The 23,793-nt window shown below is 33.5% G+C and overlaps 1 protein-coding gene across 2 annotated transcripts in view; it reads right to left on the bottom strand.

The window, feature by feature from the left end:
- Positions 1-23,793, bottom strand: part of Slf1 (SMC5-SMC6 complex localization factor 1) — a 72,216-nt gene that overhangs the window by 40,293 nt on the left and 8,130 nt on the right. For both annotated transcript variants that reach the window (XM_071612404.1, XM_071612403.1), the window contains exons 2-5: positions 15,710-15,823; positions 15,468-15,543; positions 14,109-14,349; positions 3,731-3,893 (exon numbers count right to left, since the gene is read on the bottom strand). In XM_071612404.1, the coding sequence (XP_071468505.1) occupies positions 3,731-3,893; positions 14,109-14,349; positions 15,468-15,543; positions 15,710-15,823 (594 nt within the window). The remainder of the gene's footprint in view (positions 1-3,730; positions 3,894-14,108; positions 14,350-15,467; positions 15,544-15,709; positions 15,824-23,793) is intronic.

Here is a 23,793-nt window from a genome sequence, read left to right on the forward strand (position 1 = left end):
AAGTAATTAATAATTATAATTATTGTAAATGTAAATATTCATATTTTATTTCTTTATACCAATTATGTACTAGACATTATGGCATATGTCTCCATATAATATAGGAAAAAATGGCTGTATCTAGTATATTTTATATAGTATGGTGTCATGTAAAAGACAGCCACTTATTCTAGTAGTAGTATAGTACGGTTCAGACAATGATATTGTTTCAGGTTTGTTTCAGGATTGTTTCCTACCTTGGACTAGGTACAGATATACTCTGGTCTCCAGGTGTTATTCCAATATGTAGCCAAGGAATTTGTCATACAATTTGAATGAATTCATGAGACTGATATGCTAATCATAAGATTACAGAAAGCCAGAGAAATCAAGTAAAGAACAAGAGTCCTTTGAGGGCTACTTGGTTCTTAACTTGTACTTACACCATGATTCTTAAATAGTACTTCATAATCCTATGATTATCTACTACCTTATGGAAGGGAGATCTAACAAAAGAAATCAAAATTTATTCAAAAGAAGTAAAAATGTATTGAGTGTATAGCCTTAAATTTTGCTCTCATACATGACAGCTCTGGGATTTGGGGCAAGTTATTTAACCTCATTGTACCTGAATATCACCAACTATTAATGGAAAAATAAGACACACCAGAAATGAACATGAGGTTTAAATAAGATTAAGGGTATAAAATGCTTAGCATAGTGCCTGACACATAGTGGTTACTTAATAAACGGAGTAATAGTTGTACTAACAACAAGTGAAGCAACATTAAATATTAGTTTCACATAAAAAGGAAAGAAAACTAAGGCACAGGATAAACGACTTCTCTATAGTCACAACTAGATATTACAAATCTTGTTCACAAGTTGGTTGATTTAGATCAAAAAATCATATTGTTTTGTGTGTCTGGTTTGTTTCTATAATACTTTTCCAAAGTTTGTTTTATTGTATTTTAAATAGAGAGTCAAAAGAAGTTTTAAGTATTCCTTAGTATTCTCTCATTTTTGTGAAGCCTTCATGGATCAAACAACCGAGATACATTAATCATTTGTTCCTCCGTATTCCTCTGCTATGCAAATAGTTTTATCAATGCAAATTTCATACTGAACTGAAATTAATAATCTCTACATTCCTTATCCATCACTAAATAGTAGACCACTTCAAAGTCTGATATGTGGTTGCATTCATTTTCATATCTCTAGTGCATTGCATAGTACCTGGTACAGCAATAGTTTTCAATAAATTATCTGTAAACCTGAGCTAAATATATACCTGATTCTGTTTATTCAGAAGCTTTCTAAAAGGTGTAAGTAGGTTAAACAGAATTATTTTTTAGTGAGTGTTTTTTATTTTTAACTTAGTCAATTTACAAAGCTACTCTTCTGAGATGACATTTCAGAATACAGTCAATGAGGAACATTTTTATTATTCTGTGCAAAAGAGGAAGAAGAAAAGCAAGACACCAATATGAAGTTAACTTTCTAATTTCTCCTCAGAAGTGAGTACAATATCTTTTCTTTAGTTTACCAGTTATGAACCCTCAGCTGTCTGATCCAGAACTTAAAGAAAGAACAATGTGTTCTAAAACTAAGTATAAATTTAAATATTTGTTACTTCTGATTGATATTCTATTGCTGCTCTCTACTATTTTAGCATCTAAATTCGAATTATTCAAAATACTGCAAAACAGGACTGTGGGTAATACAAATATATCATACTCTAATCATTTTTTTGCATAGAGAAGAGAAAATTCAGACATATCTACTAATGATTTTCATTCTGTTGACAGTTAATACTACATTTAAACTATTTAAAAAGGTGTATCAGGATGTTTTTGGATACAACTAATAGAAAACCAACTCTCACTTAAACAATAGAAATGTATTATCTTACAGAATGGCAGTTTGGTCCAATGTGGTTTCAAGGTTTGGTTAACCCAGGGACTCCATCATCAGCAAGGATCCAGATTCTACCTATAAAATCTGCTATCTATAGGGCTAACAAGCTAAGGCTAGTACTCCTCATGGTCAATTACTAGTAGTAATTTAGGTTACATTCTTTCATGTTCACATCTAACAGAAGTTAGTCTGCCATTGGATCTCTTTCAAATGAGGAAGAATCCTAGAAGTTCTTACTTATTCCTCTTCATGCCTCATTGAACTGAATTGGTTCATGTGCTCATTTCCAGATCTATGGCTGTCAAGATTATCAATAGTCCAAATAGATCAAATTCTAATACTAATGGCAAATTTCCAATCCAAGTAAGTAATCTTGATGTTACTTACTAGGGAAAAATAATTCCAGAATGATAATTACTCACAGAAGACTCAAAGGTTTTCTTTACGTTAAACTAACAGGTATTACATGAGGACCCACTTGCCAGGTTCTATGTGAGATGACCAGGATATAATTATGGAAAAGACACACGATTCTTTTATTTTTTAAGTTGTAGATAGATGCAATACTTTTATTAATTTATTTTTATGTGGTGCTGAGCATTCAACCCAGTGCCTCACTCAGGCTAGGCAAGTGCTCTATCACTGAACTAAAACTGAGGCCCCCAGACATGATTCTTGATGCCAATTGTTCTCCAAGAGCACAGAGGAAAGATGATGAACTCAGTATGTTAGTACAGAAGGACAGAAGTGGTTTGATTCACAAAACATTTGAGATAAAATAAATAGGACTTAGTAGTTGACAAGATATGTGGAGTAAGGGAAAGGAAGATTACAATGGTGATTCCTAAATCTCTGACATAAAGTATTAGATAAAAGGTGATGGAATCTGTTGAGATGAGAAACACGGAAGGAAATACTTTTTCCTAGATCAAGCCTGTTTGGGGATACACTGAGGTTTATTTTCTATTCTAAATGACTTATAAATTCTTCTATGCTTAGAGGCTTTAATCAGGCTTTAATCCCCATTCAAACAACTTGAGGGCTAGTATTTACACCAAGTATAGAGAAGGAGGTAGGGGAATAGGACAGGAAAATATTTCTAAACTCTTAGAAACAGCGCTCACATTTCCAAAGAAAAAATAATCCCCAAATCCTCATATGATACTATGTATTCTACTGCTGTTTTATTACACTCTAACATTAAAATGCTGAAAATTATTTTGTAGGACATACCACCAAAGTGCTAAAAATAAAAGTAGAGACTCAAAATAAGACAAAATTAAACTTAAGCTTTTTCAAAATATGTAAGTGGTATTCTTCAACATTTAAATAAGTGAAAACAATTACCTTAAAAATATTATCATTTTAATGACTTTCAATCCCTATATGTTCACAATTTAGAATATAATATTAATATAAACAGTCAGTCCTCCATATCCATAGATTCCAAATCCACAGATTCAAATCAACTTCAGTTGGAAAATACAGTTAGGTCTAAGAAGGCTGCACCCATACTGAACATGTAGAGGCTTTTTTCCCTTGTCATTCTTCCCTGAAGAATATAGTGAAATAGCTATTTACATAACAATTACATTCTAATAGGTATTATAAATAATCTACAGATGATTTAAAGCACACAGGAAGATATATGTAGGTTATATACAAATACTATGCCATTTTACATAAAAGACTTGAGATCTGAGCACCCCTGGATTTGGTATATAAGAAGGATCCTAGAACCAATCCTCTGGGGCTCCAAGGGATGATTGCATTTCACTCTATGGGTACTTTACAAAATAAATACTAAAAAATGTCTACTATTTATCTTACTTACCTCTAAAAGAAAATCCCCTAGATACTGAATTGGATAAAATGGAGCCTTAAAGTTATCTTTTTCTTTCTCAGCATTGATTCTTGCATTACTGGCAATCACATGAGTTACTCCACTTGGTGAACTTTTTGGTAAAATAACATTTGCCTTTCCAGCCTCCAAAACTCTAAATAAAAATGTAAATGGTATAAAATATATTAGAAAAATTGAATATATTTAGTCAAATTATTCAAATCAATTACTCCTTGGAGCAGGAGTATAACTATCTGAAAGGAACTAATTCCTTTGGGCCACTGAGGATCACAAAAAATAACTATTGCAATAATTTCTTAAAATATAGGATTTTCATAGCAAATGTTTAAGAAATCATACTATTCTTTCTGCCTATTCATTTCTTGATATGGGAAAGACTTTTATGAAGCAAGAATATTAAAGTATTTCCTAAGTATAAGCCAAGCGTTAAGCCCAAAAGAATAATGAAGAACGGCTAAGGAAGCAGATATCCTGGAAGGCAATATATACCCAAGGAAATCATTCTGGACCACAAAAAATGAAATCAGTTGCCAACCTTAAAAGTTCAGCCTTTAAAAATTTTTAGCTCTAGTCTATATTAAGAAAAAAAAATACATATAGACTCAGGCAGACATACACGTCCCATAAGCACTAAGCTTCTGCTTTTAGAAAGCTATACTGCTACCACCTAAAAATAAGGCCAAATAATCCACATCATAATTCTCTTTAAGCTCATTAGCGAATCAAGGTAATAAGTCAATCAAATAAGTTAATTTCCAAAGAATGATAGGCCCCTATGTGAAAAGGATTGGATTTCCAAACCATTTCACTGTTGGCAGAGCAAAGGAAAGTGGTTGGTCATAAGAACACATAAGAATCAGTAAAGGGCTGGGGTTGTAGCTGAGTGGTGAAGTTTCCCTTGCATATGTGACTCACTGGGTTCAATCCTCAGTACAACATAAAAATGAAATAAATAAAACAAAGGTACTGTGTCCATCTACAACTAAAAATATTTTTTAAAAAGAACCAGGCAAAAATTTAAGACAACTGAAATGAAGAAGATAGTTTGTGTACCAGTTTTGAAAAGCAAAGTCCCTGACCCAAGAAAGTATGCTCTCATTTGCCAGCTCTTTGGCATAGGCCTTCATTAAATGTTCATGAAAAATACTGGGGGCATGTCAGGAAAAAAATACAAGCCCTCCTGTTCAGGACAGATGGGGACTGGTTGCCACTGAAGTGTATACATAAAACCAGGTCCCCTTCCCTGAGCTCTTCCTTCTCTACTATAAAGGAAAAGCCTTCAGATGTTTGGAGAAGAATAAGAAAGTTGTCTGCCCTCAGACCTAGGGAAAAAAATACAATGTTTTTCTCTTGAAGGGGAGGGAGTAAAACTTATCTCTAAGGAAGGAGCAAAAAAACTCTCCTGCTGCCCAGTCCCCCACCCCAAAAGATCCACTGTTTCTGCATGAGAGAAGCAAAAATCATCGCTATAAAGGAGAAACACAAATATCCCCTGGGAGCAGGATCTTAGACCAATACACAGAGATATAACACTGGGGAGAGACCAGAAACTCTCTCTTGCCGAAAAAGCCTGTCCACAGATAGTCAGATTTTGATTGTGGGGAGTGGGGCAGGAAGGCTAGAAACACAAATACTGAGAAAGCCCCAATCACAGGAACCAATAACATAGAGAAGGATTAAAATGAAAGCCTATCTAGAGCTGAGAATATACACTATCCACACTCGGCCTATAAATGAGTAAAAAGATAGATGGGAAGAACATAAAGAGTGTACTCCTGTGCCCTTTTAGTGCAGGAACTACCAAAAGGTTAAGGCAGAGCAAGAGCACTGATAAAAACCTTTCTAGTACCCACGGTCCCAAACTAAATACAAAGAAATTAGAGTTCACTGCTGTTAGCAGCAGAGATGCACTGAGGGTGACTATAACATTAACAAAACCCAAATCCAACTCAATAACTGACAAGATTAACTCAATCACCCATAATAGCCCCCTTATAGAAGAGGCAGTCCCATTTTTAATATAAATATTATTCATCTTAGCCTGTATTATTCTTCTACATGCGATGTCTAATATTAAGCAAAATGCATTAAAAATATAAGATATCTATAGAACAGTTAAAAAAAAACTTAAATCAAGAAATAAAAGAATTAACAGTATGGACTGGGATATAATTCACGTTGAAATGATCAGAAAACCACCTTTAAATAACTATGATTTAAAAGAACTTAATGGAAAAGATGTACAATGTACATAAACAGATTGAGAACTCAGCAGACATCAATGAAAATGGTAGAAATAAAGGGCACTATATCAGAGAACAATTTCTTTAATAAGCTTATCAAGAGGCAGAAACAACAGATAAAAGAATTACTGAACCTGAAGATAGATCAAAATTTTTTCAAAAGAAGAACTGTACATGAAATAGTTATGGAATAGAATTAAATAGTCTAAAATACATGTCATGGCTAGGTGTAGTGGACCTCTATAATACCAGTGACTGAGAAGACTAAGGCAGGAGGATCACAAGTTTGAGGCCAGCCTCAGCAACTTAGGGTAAGACTATGTCTCAAAGTGAAAAATAAAAAAGGCTGGGTTGTAGTTCAGTGGTAAAATACCTCTGGGTTCAATTCCCAGTGCTGAAGTGGGACGAGGGGCAGAAGCCAGGTAATGGAGTTCCAGTGGAATAACAACATAAGATGAGACACATATAAAAAATAATGGCTGAATATTCTTTAATAGTAATAAGAAAAAACCCAAATGTATAAGAAACATAAAATACCCAAGCCAACAAATAAACAAAATACACACATGTATATATACATCAGTATCAAAGTGATAAAAAATAAAGGTCAGGAGAAAAACTTGAAAGAAATCAGACAGAAAGACTTAAAAGAAACTACAGACAGAAAGAATGGCAGTTGATTTCTCATCAAAATTGGTACAAGATAGAAGACAATAAACAGAGCGTTTAATTACTGAAAGTAAAAAAAAAATAGTCAACCCATAATTTTATATCCAGGGTCTGTGTGGGAGAAAAAAAAATTAAAAAAACTAAGTTTTCTCTGCTCTCACACCACAATAATCAACAGAGAAAACTTCTGTTATCTCAAAATGTGAGAATTTATTTCTGTTAGCAAACAAGCAGTCAATTCTGCATCAGAAGATACCACCTGGATGTCCTCTAACCCAATTCAGTTCTGACAATGAGAACTAAAGGTAGTGTCAAATTCCACAGTTTGAGGGTTCAGGTCCTAGGATTGCCCTCTCCCCGAGTTTGGATGCTAACTGCTAGCCTCAGATTGTTTTATCTTTGCTTCTGACTGACCAACTATAAACCAGGGTTCAACTGGGTTTGATTAATTTGATACAGTAGCTCACAGAACTCAGAGATATGTTTATCATAAAGACTATTACAAAGGATACAGATGAACAGATGCATAGGGAAAGGCATGTGGGAAGGAGGTGGAGCTTCTGTGCCTTCTCCAGGCATACAGACTTTAGGAACTTCCATGTATTTGGCTAATCAGAAGCTCTCAGAAACCTGGGTTCCTTATGCAGGCATTGTTACAAAGATATCTGTAAATTCAATTACCAATCAATTATCACTGGATTAAATTGTTTAAAAAAAGACACAGAGTGGGCTGGGTGCAGCGGCACATGCTTGTAATCCCAGCAGCTAAGAAGGCTGAGGCAGGAGAATAATGAGTTCAAAGCCAGCCTCAGCAATGGCGAGGTGCTAAGCAACTCAATGAAACCCTGTCTCTAAATAAAATATAAAAATAGGGCTGGGTGTGGCTCAGTGGTGGAGAGCCCCTGAATTCAAATCCTGGTACCAAAAAAGAAAGATACAGAGTGGCCAGGTTTAAACAAAAATAAACATGATCCACCTATATGCTGCCTACAAAAGATTCACTTCAATCTTTAAAAACACACATAGACTGAAAATGAGAGAATGGAAAAGCATAGTCCATGCAAAAAAAAAAAAAAAAAAAAAGCACGGCTGGCTATACTTAGACAAGAAAGATAAAGTCAAAAACTGTAAGAAAAGACCAATAAAGTCATTATATAAAGATTAAGGGGTCAATTCATCAAGAGGATATAATTGGAAGTATACATGCACCTAAATATATAAATCAAATATTAAATGATCTAAAGGAATAGATAAATTGCAATACAGTAATAATAGGAGACTTCAATATAAATACTTTAATACTTCAACAATAGGCAGATAATCTAGAAAGAAAAAAAACATTAGATCTGAACTATACTTGGAACCAAATGACCTAACAGACATATACAGAACATTCCATCCAAACCAATATAAGACATATTCTTCTAGAATGTACTCAATACATTCTCCAGGATAGTTCTATGTTATATCACAAAATAAGTCTGAACAAACTTAAAATCATTACCTACTGTCTTTTATAAACACAATGATAAAAAGTTAGACTAAATCAGTAATCAGAAATCTTTAGAAAACACACAAATAAATGGAAATTAAACAATATATTCCAGGACAAACAATGAGTCAAAGAAGAAATCAAAAAGAGACATCAAAAACATCCTGAGACAAGAGCTGGGGACACAGGTCAGGGATAGAATGACTATCTTGCATGAATGAAGCCCCGGGGTCAATCCTGAGCAAAGAAACACCTTGAGACAAATGATAATGGATATAAAACATACCAAAACCTATAGAATGCAGCAAGAACAATATTGGAGGGAAACTTATAGCAATAAAAGCCTGCATCAAAAAGAAATTTCAAATAAACAACCTATTGTTACACACCAGAGTACCAGAAAAAGAAGAACTAAATCCAAAGTTCGAAAAATGAAGGAAATAACAAAGATTAGAGCAGAAATAAGTAAAATGGACACCAGGAAAAAACAAAACAAAACAATAAAACCAAGAGTTGGATTTTTAAAAAGATAAATAAAATTGACAAACCATTAGCTACACTACAAAAAGAATAAGGACTCAAATGAAGAAACTCAAAGGTGGGGAAAAAAAGAAATTATAAGTGATACCAAAGAAATACAAGTCATAAAAGACTTATGAACAATTATATGCTAAGAAATCAGAAAATCTAAAAAAATTGATAAATTCCTGGACACACACAACCTACCAAATTAGGAATAAAAAGAACACTTAAACAGACCAATAAAAATAATGAGACCGAATCAACAATAAAATCTCCCATCAAAGAAAAGGCGAGGATCTAAAAGCTTTATTCTTGTTTTCCACCAAACATTCGAAAAACTAATATTAATTCTTCTCAAACTATTCCAAAAAATAGAATAGGAAGGAATTTTTCCAAACACATTTTATAAGGGAGCATTACCCTGAAAACCTAAATCAGAGGGACACAAAACAACCACCACAACCAAAAAAGAAAAAAAGAAAACCACCACACCTGTATCCTCAGGGAACAGAAATACAAAAATTCTCAACAAAATAATAACAAATTAAATTTGACAAGACTTTAAAAAGATCATTCACCACGACCAGGAATTCAAGATGGTTCAAAATATACAAATCAATAAACATGGTATGACATTAACAGAAAAAAAAGATCGTATCATTTCTGTAGATGCAGAAAAAGTATTTGACAATATTCAACATCCTTCATGCAAAAAAATTTAAGTAACTGATGTATAGAAGGTGCACACATTAACACAAAAAAGGCCATAACACATAAACCCAGCTAACACTTTACAGGAAAGGGTTGAAAACTTTCCTTCTATGATCTATAATCTGGACAAGTATGCCCACTTTTACCACTTCTATTCAACATGGTACTGGAAGTCCTGGCCAGAGCAATTCAGCAACAGAAAAGAAAAAAAGCACCCAAACTGGAAAGGAGGCAAATTATTTCTGTTAGCAAAGGACATGACAGAAAAATCCCAATGAGTATCCAAAAGCTACCTGAATCAGTCAACAAATTCAAAAAAGTTGCACAGGATAAAAAACTTAACATAAAAATCAATAGTGTCCTCTATATTACTATGAACTAGCTGAAAAAGAAATTAAGAAACTTTCTCATTTTCAAATCTATAAAAAATAAAATAAATGTAACCAAGGAGTTAGAATCTCTCTCCAATAAAAACTATATAAAATTTACTGATGAAAGAAATTAAAGAGTATACAAATAAATGGAAAGATATTAGAGGCATACTGTTAAAATGTCCATAGTACCAAAATCAATCTATAGATTCAATAAAATCCCTATCAAAATACAATGATGGGACTGGGGTTATAGTTCAGTGATAGAGCATGTTGCCAGCATGTGTGAGGCACTGGTCTTGATTCTTAGCACCATATGTAAATAAGAAAAATAAAGGTCCATTGACAACTTAAAAAAAAAAAAAAAAAAAGGTACAATGACATTTTTCACCAAACAAGAAAAAAAAAAAAAAAAATCCTGATGTTTACATGGAAGCATAAAAAGACCCTGAACAGCCAAAGCTATCTTGAGTAAAACAGAACAAAGTAGACTGTATCACACTACTTGACTTCAAAATATACTACAAAGGTATAGTATCACTGGCATGCAAACAGACACACAGACGAATGGAACACAACAGAGAGCTCAGGAATAAGTCTATGCACTTACAGCAAACTGATTTTCAACAAAAGTGTCAAGAAAATACAATAGGAAAAGGAAAATCTCTTTAGTAAGTAGTATTTGGAAAATTGGATATCTACATACTGAAAAATAAAATTAAAATCTTATCTCATACCATATACAAAATCAACTCAAAAAAGATCAAAGACTAAAATGTTAAGGCTTGAATAGTTTACAAAACCACTCGAAGAAAAGAGAGGAAAGACTTTATATTGGTCTGAGAAAAGATATGACCTCAAAAGTCCAAGAAACAACAGTAAAATAGACAACTAAGATAACATCAATCTAAAATTTCAGACAACAAACAGTATAAGAGAAAATATTCACAAACTATACTTCAGGTAAGTGGTTAATATGTAGAGTTTATAAGGAATTCAAGCAACTATAGCAAAAAAGCAAATAACCCTTTTTAAAAAATGGGCCGACAACCTAAACAGTTACTTCTCAAAAGACAAACAATAGTCAACATGTATATGGAAAAAATGTTTGACACCACTAATCATCAGAGAAATGCCAATCAAAACCACTTATCACTTAACACTTGTTAGAACTGTTTTTATCAAAAGGAGGGAAAAAAAATAAGTGATGGCAAGTATATGAAAAGGGGGCTATTACACATTGTTGAGGGGAATGTAAATTTGTACAGCCATTATGGAAAACATCAAAAACAGAATTACCACATGATTCATCAATCTCACCATATATATGGGTATGTATCCACAGAATATGAAATCAGTATGTATAAGAGATAGCTGTGTCTCCATATTTATAACAGCAATATTTATAATAGCCAAGATATGGAATCAACTTACATGTTCACCAATTGCTGAACACCTACATAATGCAACACTGCTCAGTCATAAGAATGAAATTTTGTCATCTGTTACAATGTGGATGGAGCTAGAGAATGTTATGTTAAATGAAATAAGCCAGTTATAGAGACCAATACTACATATTGCATGATTTCCCTCATATGTGCCATCTAAAGAACTGATATCATAGAAATAGTGAAATGGTGGTTACCAGATATTTGGGTGGTTAGGGAGATGGAAGAAGGATGGGGAGATGTTAGTGGAAGGATATATAATTATGGTTAGATAGGAGGAATATATTTTTAAGTGTACAAAATAGACACACAGACTGGATAAGTAATTCCAGGACCAAGATGGTGGGAGAGTATTGGCAGGGGGACAGACAGAAGAGATAAGAAATGAATAGCTACCAATGATCATGAAGCTTCTCTTTAATGTGATGATAATGTTCTAATATTTACTGTATTGTACTGATGATTCAAAAACTCTGTGATCATACTAAGAACTACTACATTATACACTACAGTGAATGGCTAAATTGTATGTTAATTATATCTCAACAAAGCCATTTCATAAAAAAACCAACTACAGAAGTCAATGAAATAACAAAACTAAAATAATTAAATTTTAATTTCCAATTTTTTTTGCTAATATGTAAGAAAATAATTTTTATATAATGATGTTATCTTGTGATCTTCCTAAATTCACTAATTTAAGTATCTTTGATAAAAATCTTAATGTCTTTTTTGTTTGTTTGTTTGTTGTACTTATTACACTGGCTTACTAGCACATCTAGTAAATTGCTAAATAGAAATGGTGAATCAGCAATATATTAAAAAGGCATAATCCACCACAGTGAAATACAGTTTATTTCAAGAATGTAAGTTTAACATTTGAAATTCAATCAGTATTATTCACCATATTAACAAACTTAAAGATAAAAGTGAATTATCTCAATAGATGCAGATAAAACTTTCAAAGAAATTCATTTACATGGCTTCCCAAAACAGAAAGATCCTAGGAATAAATTCAACAGAATATGTACAAGATTAATAAAATGAATCTATAAAACATTAATGACAGAAACCAAAGAACACTAGGAGAGAGAGTCTACTAATAAGAAGACTCAATATTTCTAAGAACACAGTTCTCCCAGTATGAACACTGTAGGTAAAATACAATCCTAGCTTGCTTTTTTCACAGAAACTTACAAGCTGATTCTAAAAATATATGAAAATTCAAAGAATCCAGAATCACCACAACAGTTTTTTAAAAGACACAGTTGAAGGATTTTTACTATTTCATTTGAAGATTTACTATAAGCAATAGTAATCAAAACAGTATGATGATGGTATATGTTAGACATACAGGTCAGTGTAACAGAATAGCAAGTCCAGAAATAGACCATACATCTATGGTCAATTGATTTTTGACCACAGTGCCAAAGTAAATGCAGAGCAACTAAACTCTCTTCCACTGCAATTGGGAATGTAAAATGGTACAACTACTTTGGAAAACAGTTTGCCATTTTCTTATAACGTTAAACATGCAATTGTCATCTGAGCTAGCAATTTCATTCTCAGGTATTTCCTAAGAGAAATGAAAACATGCCTATATGAATACTCATACTCAAATGGTCAAAGCAGCTTGGTTTGTTTTGTTTTGTTCTGTCGGAAAAACAGCTGTGGAGGGGAAGGGGATGAAGTAGCCATGGGCAGAGGAATCAACTGAACTGTCATATAATTATAAGGAAAGCCTCTCTTACTCCATCTGTGCATTAGAGCCAAAGTAGCCCTTCGATTATACCTACTGCTGGAGAGAGGTTCCTTTATATCCCAACATGAGTCAGTCATTAGATGCCCACTGCCCTCACGTTTGGGGCATAACCTTGGATAAGACAATTCTCTTCAGCACAATTATGACATTTTGTCATAATTCAAGTATCCTTATGTATGGTTCTGTTCCTGTCCCACTGATTCATTTGTTGATCTTTCTAACAACACCACATTATCATAATCACTAAAAAGGAGCTTTATTCATATTAATAAAAATAATAAAATGTCCCAAGTGCCCATTAATAGGCGAGTGAACAAACAGACTTTAATACAGCAATAGAGTAGAATACTAAACAGCAACAAGAGTGAATGGTGATACATGCAACATAATTTCAAAAATAGAGTACTAAGCACATGAAGCTAAAACAAAGTGCGTATTCAGTATCATCCCAAATATATGAACCTCTAAAAAAAAAAGACAAATCTAATCTGTAACTATAAGAAGGAAACCAGTGATTGCCCAGTATTTGTGGTCCAGAATTAAATGTATAAGGTCACAAAAGAACATTATGAGTGTAAATGTTACAGATCTTGATACAGTGAGGGTAATATAGGTGAATTCCTATCCAAACTTATTAAAGTGTACACTCAATATGGGTGCATTACCCATATCCATAATCATTATCCATAAATTACATTTCACTAAAGAGAATAAAACGATCCCCTCTTAAAAAAGAATAGTAGCAGACTTGTAATACTTTTTAAACAACTGAAAGGCTTCCAAAAAATATATAAAAGGCAAAATGAAATTAAACTATGAAAACACTAAGAACCATAAAGATAATACTACATAAACCTAAAAAAGGGTTCTGATAACATAATACTTTACTAGCAAAAATTTAAGAGGTTCAAACTTGGCCAAAAGAAATAACATGGAAAATAAAGGAGATCAAATAGATTTTGTTTTATTAGAGACATATACTTAAACATGCAGAATGGCTTACCTAGGGGATCAAAAAGAAAATAATCACAGCTCACATTTTGACTGAACTGATAACTGCAAAAATACAATAAGGTATTCATGCCAAAATTGTTTTCTTATTCATTGCTTTAGCTTTTATGAGATCCTACCTTACAAGAGAATCACTTCGTTTATCGGCTCTAACAAGAAGGACAACTTTCCATCTGTGGAAGGCTCCTGGAGCACCAGTGCGTTTCAGTTCTTCACGCCATCTTTTAGGTGCAGATTGCATTTGAGGTGAATAATGGGAGTCTTTTTCAATTTTATATCCCCATTCATAAGTTGTTTCATCAAGCCATCTGCCACTTTTGGCACTATGAATTATGTAGTCTTTAGTCAGTACCCACTTTCCTAGAAAGGAAATGAACTGTTCATCACAGAGAAATTTTGGTTCAAATAAAGATCAAATTTCAAATAAGTCAATCTTTGTCAACATGAGATTCTTAGGCTATACTGCCAACATAATCTTTGAACTATGTTTTTCTAAATTTTTGAGAGTGAAGCCGATAACATCACTGAACATTGTATGTAATGTCTTCAGTGACAAATAATTATAATTTTAAATATTACTAATGAAGCATACATCTAAAGCTTTAAAATAAAAAATATGTGATATTATTTGAATTATTATTACTGATATCATTCACTTTTGGGCTGATATATATATTGTTTCTCCTATGCTAAAAGTCTCTCCAATAATGTTCACAGTACTGTTACACTTTGCCAAACAAATTTATTGTTAGGTAATTTTCTCTGGCATTTAATATCATTCTGTAGTTTCTATATCTGGGAATCAATGATCTTTTAAACTGCAGGGAAAATGTATGCTTTTATTTATGGACCTAATAATGAATCCAAGAATAATGAATCAATCCTCTGGTATGTTAATCTAAAAAATAATAAATTCACTGGAGTCACATACATCTATCTGTTTTGGGGGTGATTCAATCAGTAGATTAATGATATTCCAAATCACTCACAGTAGAGACAGCCTTAAGGATTATCAGTGGCGACAAAGGGGGAGAAAGAAAGATTAAGGTCTAATTTGGGTTTACTGAATTTGGTATTTTAGGGAAATAAAATAGAATCACTATTGCTTCATAGAATGGATAGGAGAGGAAGCAGAAGGAGAACAAAAATGCTGATTATTTCCAATGACAGATCAAAGAAAAGCTGAGGTCTCAACAAAAGCTTAAGTTTTGGCATTTGGTGCCAATCTTTTTATTAAACAATTTTTTTCTAAATAAAACACCTAAATCTTTGGTGAAGTAAATATTTCCACCCAATTAACATATTTTCATGTATTACAAAGTTTTACTCAGAAGAATAATAAAGTAGAAGTTATATCAAAGAAATAATTTAAGAAAAATATCAGGGGAAAAACCACATTTTTATCTGATATAATAAACATGCTATCTTTTCTTTAACACGAGGATTTTTTAAGGTTCAGAGAAAGGCAGTTTACTTACCTGCTGCACAAGCTGCTAAAAATTTTTCACTCTTACACAGGCGTTCAGCTATAAGATGCGTACAATTTTTGTATTTCTAGAGGGAAAAATTCACATGAAGAAATATTACTAAACTAAGATTTCCTTAATAACACAACTTTCTATTCTTACAATATCAAGGGGCAATATTTCATGTTTAAGTCAGTATTTTAATTCTATTTTTCAACTACACCTTGAATATTTTTATAAGCTTTTGTACTCACCTCACTCTTAATAAACGTGCAATCTAGTTTTAAAAGCAATTTTCCTAGAGCTTCCTTTTCTTCCATCTTAAATCCTGTCATCTGGATGATATGCTTTGGGGCATCATGTTCCATCTAACATATATACACACAGAAAATAACATGTTAAACACATTACTCAAAGAGTTATTTTTTCTTAACTATGAGTACTAAAATAAAAACTAAAATTAATTAAACACATAATGAACTAAACATGTAAGGCTTAACCATAAACATTACACCAATGTTAAATTTACTTACAACAGAAACAAATTTTAAAAAGTTATCTTCTCGAAATGTGATCTTAAATAAAATAAATTTTTGTTTCTGGCTTGAACACTGAAAGTGGGCATCAATACACACATTGATGAATGAATATAATTCTTCACAAAAAGATATATATCCATAAAAATGTTAGTATAACAATACCAGCTTCATTCTTAAAATGCTATTTTTTGCTAAGAGCTTTAAAACAAATACATTGTGGACAATGATACAATCAGATTTTGTACTGAATTCTGAAGTGTTTTTGGACAGATATTAAGGATATGTGCAAGTCACTGGAGACAAAGAACACATGGTCCCACAGCATTAATACCAAATAATTTAGTACAACAGGTACACATAATGATCCTGTATAGATTCTATTCCCCATGTACATTTCTGAACATACTGAACTTGGGAATGAAAGGGGGTGGGGGAGAGAGAGAGAGAAAGAGAGAGAGAGAAGATTGGGGAGTGGAAATTAAGCTCAACCACTTAAAACATTTGGAAAGACAGACAAAATTAATAGTACAACAGTAACAAAAAGGCCCTTAAAACAGAGCAAACAGCTTAAAACCAAATTGTAAAAAGAAAACTGAGCCATGGATATGCAGTCATCAGCCAACTAGTCACCCCTTAAATCCCCCTGCAGTGGGATTTATTAAGCATCCAGCCAGAAAGAACTTCTAGAAGAACCACTACTAGCAGAAAATTGTTAGAATCCCCTGCTCGCTCTACCTCAACATGAACAAGGGGAACGTGTTGGTGGAGATCTGTGCTGGGAACTGCACCTAACCCTGCTCAAACTCCATGACCCAGGCAAGAGCATAAAGAATTGCTCAGCATTCCCTTGCTTGACTCAGAGACAGCAACAAAGCATTTTTGGCACCAAATAGAGGAAATCAGATTCATTAGCCTAGACCACTAAAACTAGTGGGAGGCACAGTGAGAAGGCTAGAGATGATCTCTAGGAACATAGGCCTTACCGGAGGGAAGGTGTCTGAATGTCCAGTCAGACATCCCGTGGAAAATTAACACAGTCTATGCACCAGGAAAGGGCTGCTCCCAGCCTTAATTGGCACACAGCGACCTGTGATCAACCTAGTCATTCACAACATGGGGCAGTAGAAACTAGACTAGGTGAATCACCTGAGACCCTTCACTACAGTACCTCAGAGAGTGTCAATGGCCAGAACACTACACAACAGAAAATTCACTACCAGAGTTCCTGTGCTCACAGATCTTCACTATCGTGAAAAGGATCCTGTAGAGGGGAGCAGGTACATGGTAACCCAAAGCAAACACAAGGGCACTCCAGAGCCTTCATCCTGAACTACTGCACACAATAGAAACAACCAACCCAAACACTGCGCCCTCTGAGCAGTCAGATGCAGGCCCCTGAGCTGGCAAACCAGAAGATGCTAGTAGGAGGTTACCAGCAACTAAGGAATTGGCTCCTGTGCCCCTGCAACTCAGAAGAGATCCACAGCCAAAGACTGCTGGACATCTGCTTAATGTCCAAACCCCAATGAAATGCAAACCAAAATTCAACAAGAATCTTCCTCACCTTGACATGGTTTACTATAAACAACTCTAATATCAACTTTGATCATATAAAAAACTCTAACTTGAATGACAATTGTTAAACCAATAACCAACACTGTACCTTCAACCCATTTGAGTGTATTTGATCTAATGGTTTAAAGCATTAAATGAAACCAATCTTCCTATCTTTGTTTTCCTACCTCTGATTTATACTTGCTTTTTCACCCCCTACTCATATTCTTGCATTATCTGCTACTACCTCAAACACCAATATTTTCTACCTTGGTGTAGGTTAGTCTTTTATCTCCTCTCTCTCCCCCTCTGTCTTTTTCCTCTCCTTTTTGCCCAATTTTTCTTCCAACCCACTTTTAACCCTCACTTAAGGTTATAGTAAGTTTACTAAATTCAACAAATAATTTTTTTTTTTACCTATTTTGGAACATAATTACAGGTTTATGGTTGAATTTGAGGAACTGCAGAGAACAACTGCAACAAGTTTTTGTTTCTTGTAAGGTTGAATAATACAAGGATTGACTCTGAAGTCACTATAGTAAATAGAGCTCAGTGACATGTCTTAAAATGGTGCTGATATTAGAATCAGCACAGATCACACAGTGACTTAAAAAATCATCCAACCCAGGGGTCTGAAGAGAAAGAAGCTCACAAAGTAGTCCTTTGCCTAAAAGAAGTCAGAACTATACTAATAGATGGGTACACAAACAATATGAAAAAACAAGGGAACAAACCATCCCAAACGACACATTAATGCTTCAACAACAGACTTCAATGACACCACAGTGGAGGAAAAGTCAGAGAAAGACTTCAGAAAGTCCATAGTTAAACTATTCTAAGAGCTAAAAGAAGATGTAAGGAGTGAAATCAGAGAAAAAAGAGGAAGTGAAAGATCACTTCAATAAAAGATTGAGATTCTGAAAAAGAACCAAAAGGAAATCCTTGAAATGAAAGAATCAATATGCTACATTAAAAAATTAAAAACACATCCCCAATAAATGAGACCACTTTGAAGAAAGATTTTCAGATCTTGAAGACAAAGTACATAATCTTGAAAATAAAGCCAACCATAAAGACGTTAAAAGACCATGAACAGAATATTCAGGAAAACTTGGATAGCATTAAAAGGCCACATTTAAGATTTATGAAGGCTCTGAAATACAAACTATAGGAATGCACATTCTTTTCAATGAAATAATATAAAAAAATTTCCAAATATTAAGAATGAGATGGAAATTCAAATATAAGAGGTATATAGAACTACAAATATACAAAAATCACAATAGATTCACTCTAAGACACATCATTATGAAAACATCTCACATACACAATGACAGAATTTTAAAAAGCTATAAGAGAAAAATAACTAGTCGCATTCAGAGATAAATCAATACAGACTTCAACTATTTCTCAACCCAGAACCTAAAAGCTAGGAAGGTTTGGAATAATATGAACCAAGCTCTAAAAGAAAATGGATGCCAACCAAGAATACTATGCCCAGAAAAATTAAGCTTCAGAAGTCAAGAGGAAATAAAAACCTTCCATGATAAGCAAAAATTAAAGAAATTCATAACTAGAAAGTCTGCACTATGTAAAATATTAAATAAAATATTTCATGAAAAAGAAATGAAAACTAGCATAGGAAGGAATAATATTAAAATAATCAATTAAAGGAAAATGAACTCAAATTTAAACATTAGGAAAAAAAAATCAAAACAGCAGGAAATAAAACTCACCTCTCAAATAATAACATTGAATGTAGATGGTCTAAACTCAATCAAAAGACATAGGTTGGCAAACTGGATTAAAAAACAAGACCCAAAATTATACTGTCTGCAAGAGATTCACCTCACAGGCAAAGATAGCCACAGACTGAAAGTAACAGGACGGGGAAAAAAATACCATTCATATGGGATTCATATACAAGCAGGGCTTGCTATTCTCATATCAAATAAAGTAGACTTCTACCCAAGATTAATCAAAGAGACAAAGAAAATCACTTCACACTACTTAAGGAATCATATATTAACAAGATATAAGGATGGTAAATATTTATGCCAAAACAATGGAGCATCTATATACATCAAACAAACCCCTCTCGATATTAAGAATCAAATAGGCTGGGCATGGTGGCGCATGCATGTAATCCCCAGCAGCTTGGGAGGCTGAGACAGGAGGATCACAAGTTCACAGCCAGCCTCAGAAAAAAGTGAGGTATTAAGTAACTCAGTGAGACCCTGTCTCTAAATAAAATTCAAAATAGGGCTGGGGATGTGGCTCAGTGGTTGAGTGCCGCTGAGTTCAATCCCTGGTACCAAAAAAAAAAAAAAAAAGACAATCAAATATATCACCAAACAATAACATTGGGTGACGTTAATACACCTCTCTTACCACCACTGGATAATTCGTCCAAACAAAAACTAAGATTCTACACAACTAAATAATATAATTAGTAATATGGACCTAACATACATCCATATAACACTTCACCCATTAATGACTGAATATATTATTTTCTTAGTAGCACATGGAACATTATCTAAAATAGATAATATTTTACGTAACAAAGCAAATCTTAGCAAATACAAAAAAATAATGAAAATACTCTGTATTCTATCAGATCATAATGGAATGAAATTAGAAAAGAATTATGGGACACAAAAAGAGAAACTAACATCTGGAGATTAAATAAAATACATTTGAATGATGAATGAATAGCAGAGAAAATCAGAGGAAAAATTCTAAAAAATTCTTAGATGTAAATGAGAATAGTGATATAACCTATCAAAGTCTCTGGGACAATATGAAGACAGTTCTAAGAGGAATGTTCATAGCATTGCTCTCATACCTTAAAAGAAGAGAAAGATACCAAGTAAATAATCTAACATTACATGTCAAGGTCCTAGAAAAAGAAGAACAAAATACCAAAATCAGTAGAGGACAGGAAATAATTAGAATCAAAAATCATTGAAATTGATATAAAAAATCAAAGAAACAAAGAATTGGGTTTTTGAAAGAATAAACAAATCTGATAAACCCTTAGATAAACTATTAAAATATGAGAAAAACTCAAATTATAAAAATCTGAGATGCAAAAGGAAATATTACCACAGACACTACTGAAATACAGAGGATTATCAGAAATTATTTTGAAAATGTATACTGCAGTAAGCTAGAAAATCTTGAAGATACTGACAAATTCCTAGAGATATATGTCCTACCCATTGAACTAAGAGGATATAGAAAACTTAAACAGATCAATTTCAAGCAATGAAATTGAAGCAGTTATCAAAAACCTTCCATCAAAAGCAAAGCCTAGGACTGAATGGATTCTCAGCCAAGTTCTATAAGACCTTTAAAGAAGAACCAAGACCAATCCTCCTCAAATTATTACAATAAGTAGAAAAGGAAGAAACACGGCCAAACTCATTCTACTAAGTCAGTATCACCCTATCACCAAAACCAGACAAAGACACATCATGGAAATAAAACTTCAGACCAATATCCTTGATGAAACTAGATGCAAAAATTTGTAATAAAATATTGGCAAATTACATACAAAAACACAGTGTTCTATGATCAAGTGGATTCAAGCCAGGAATGCAAGTTTGATTCAGTATGCAGATATCAATAAATGTTAATTCATCACATAAATAGATTTAAGGACAAGAATCACACAATTATCTCAACAGATGCAGAAAAAGCATTCAACAATTAATAGCACCCATTAATGTTTAAAACACTAGAAAAACCAAAGATAGAAGGAACTTATCTCAACATTGTAAAGGCTATCTATGACAAACCTAAGGACAACATTATTCTGAATGGAGAAAACTGAAAGCATTTCCTCTAAAAACAGGAACGAGACAAGATGTCCACTTTCACCATTCCTATTGCACCTAGTCCTTGAAACTTTAGCCAGAGCAAACAGAAAAGAGAAGGCAATTTAAGGGATACAAATAGGAAAAGAAGAATTCAAATTATCTCTCTTTGCTGACAACATGAATCTATATTTAGAAGACCCAAAAATCTCTACCAGAAAATTTCTAGAACTCATAAGTGAATTCAGTGAAGTAGCAGGATACAAGATCAACACCGATAAATCAATTATGTTTCTATACTTGAATGATGAATCTGCTGAAAAAGAAATTAGGAAAACCATCCATTCAAAATAGTCTCAAAAAAACAAACAAAACAACCACCACAAGGAAAAAAAAAAACTTGAGAAATGAACAGACACTTCTCAGAAGAGGATATTCAATCAATCAACAAATATATGAAAAAATGTTCATCATCTCTAGCAATTAGAGAAATGCAAATCAAAACTACTCTAAGATACCATCTTACTCCAGTCAGAATGGCAGCTACTATGAAGACAAACAACAATAAGTGTTGGGGAGGATGTGGGGAAAAAGGCACACTCATACATTGCTGGTAGGACTGCAAATTGGTACAGCCAATATGGAAAGCAGTATGGAGATTCCTTAGAAAACTTGGAATGGAACCACCATTTGACCCAGCTATCCCTTTCCTCTGTCTACACCCAAAGGACCTAAAAACAGCATACTACAGCGACACAGCCACATCGATGTTTATAGCAGCACAATTCACAATAGCTAAACTGTGGAACCAACCTAAATGACCTTCAGTAGATGAATGGATTAAAAAATGTGGCGCATATATACACAATGGAATATTACTCAGCAATAAAAGAGAATAAAATCATGGCATTTGCAGGTAAATGGATGCAGTTGGAGAAGATAATGCTAAGTGAAGTTAGCCAATCCCAAAAAAAACAAATGGTGAATGTTTTCTCTGATATAAGGTGACTGACTCATATTTGGGTATGGAGAGGGAGCACAGAAGGAATTGAAGAACTCTAGATAGGGCAGAGGGGTGGGAGGGGAAGGGAGGGGGCAGGGATTTAGCAATGATGGAAGAATGTGATGGACATCATTATCCAAAGCACACGTATGAAGACATATATATTGGTGTGAACATACTTTATATACAAACAGAGATATGAAAAATTGTGTTCTATATGTGTACTAAAAATTGTGATGCATTCTGCTGTCATGTATTTAAAAAATAAAAGCAATTAAAAAATCAAGATTAAAAAAAAGAGCAATCAGTCTTTTACATTTGGCAGGTAAAACATTGAATGCCTTTCAGTATGCTTCCTAGTTTTTTTTTTAAGTGACTTGAAATAAATGATCATATTTATAATGAAAAAAAACAACCACCACCACAAACAACAACAACAACAACAATTTGAGAATCAGTCTAACATAAAGTATAGGACATCTAGGATGAGAACTATAGAACACTAAAGAGAGAAACTGAACAAGACCTTGCAAGATGGAAAGATTGCCCATGTTCTTGGACAGGCAGAATTAATACTGTTGAAATGGACATAGTACCAAAATCACTAAACAGATTCAATGTAATCCCCATCAAAATTCCAATGATGTTCTTTATAGAACTAGAAAAAGCAGTTATGAAATTCATTTGAGAAAAATAAGAGACTCAGAACAGCTAAAGCAATCCTTAGCGAGAAAAGCGAAGCAGGAAGCATCAAAATATTGGACCTCAAATTATACTACAGCATATTAGCGTCTTGTGGATGTACATGAATATGTGATTTCTTCTGGTATGTTCATATATGTCATATATGTACATAGGAGAAACAGATCAGATTAATTCCACTGGGATTACAGGAACCAAAACAGCAGGTACTGGCACCAAAAAAGGTATGAGAGACCAATGGAATACGAGACACAGAGACAAACTCACATAAATACAGTTATTTCAGACAAAAACATGTGTTAGAGAAAACAGTCTTTTTAACAAATGGTGCTGGGAAAATTGGAAATCCATATATAATTGAGTGGAATTAAACCCCTATCTTTCTACCCTGCACAAAACTCAGCTCAAAGTGGATCAAAAACCTAGTTATTATACCAGAAACCCTGCACCTAGTAGAAGAAATCTACTCCAACATGTCAGTTCAGGAATTGACTTCTTTACCAAGACTCCTAAAGCTTGAGAAGATCAAAATTAGTACGTGCGATAGCACCAAAAAGCTTCCAAGCAAAGGAAACAATTAAGAGAGTGAAGTGAGAACTTACAGGATGGGAAAAAATCTTTGTCACTGTCAGTTCCTCAGGGCATTAATATCCGGGATATACAAACAACTCAAAAAACTTAACACCAAAACAAAACAAAACAAAACCAATAATGAGGCA

The sequence above is a fragment of the Marmota flaviventris genome, chromosome 5 (assembly GCF_047511675.1).
Source record: "Marmota flaviventris isolate mMarFla1 chromosome 5, mMarFla1.hap1, whole genome shotgun sequence".
Classification (NCBI taxonomy): Eukaryota; Metazoa; Chordata; class Mammalia; order Rodentia; family Sciuridae; genus Marmota; species Marmota flaviventris.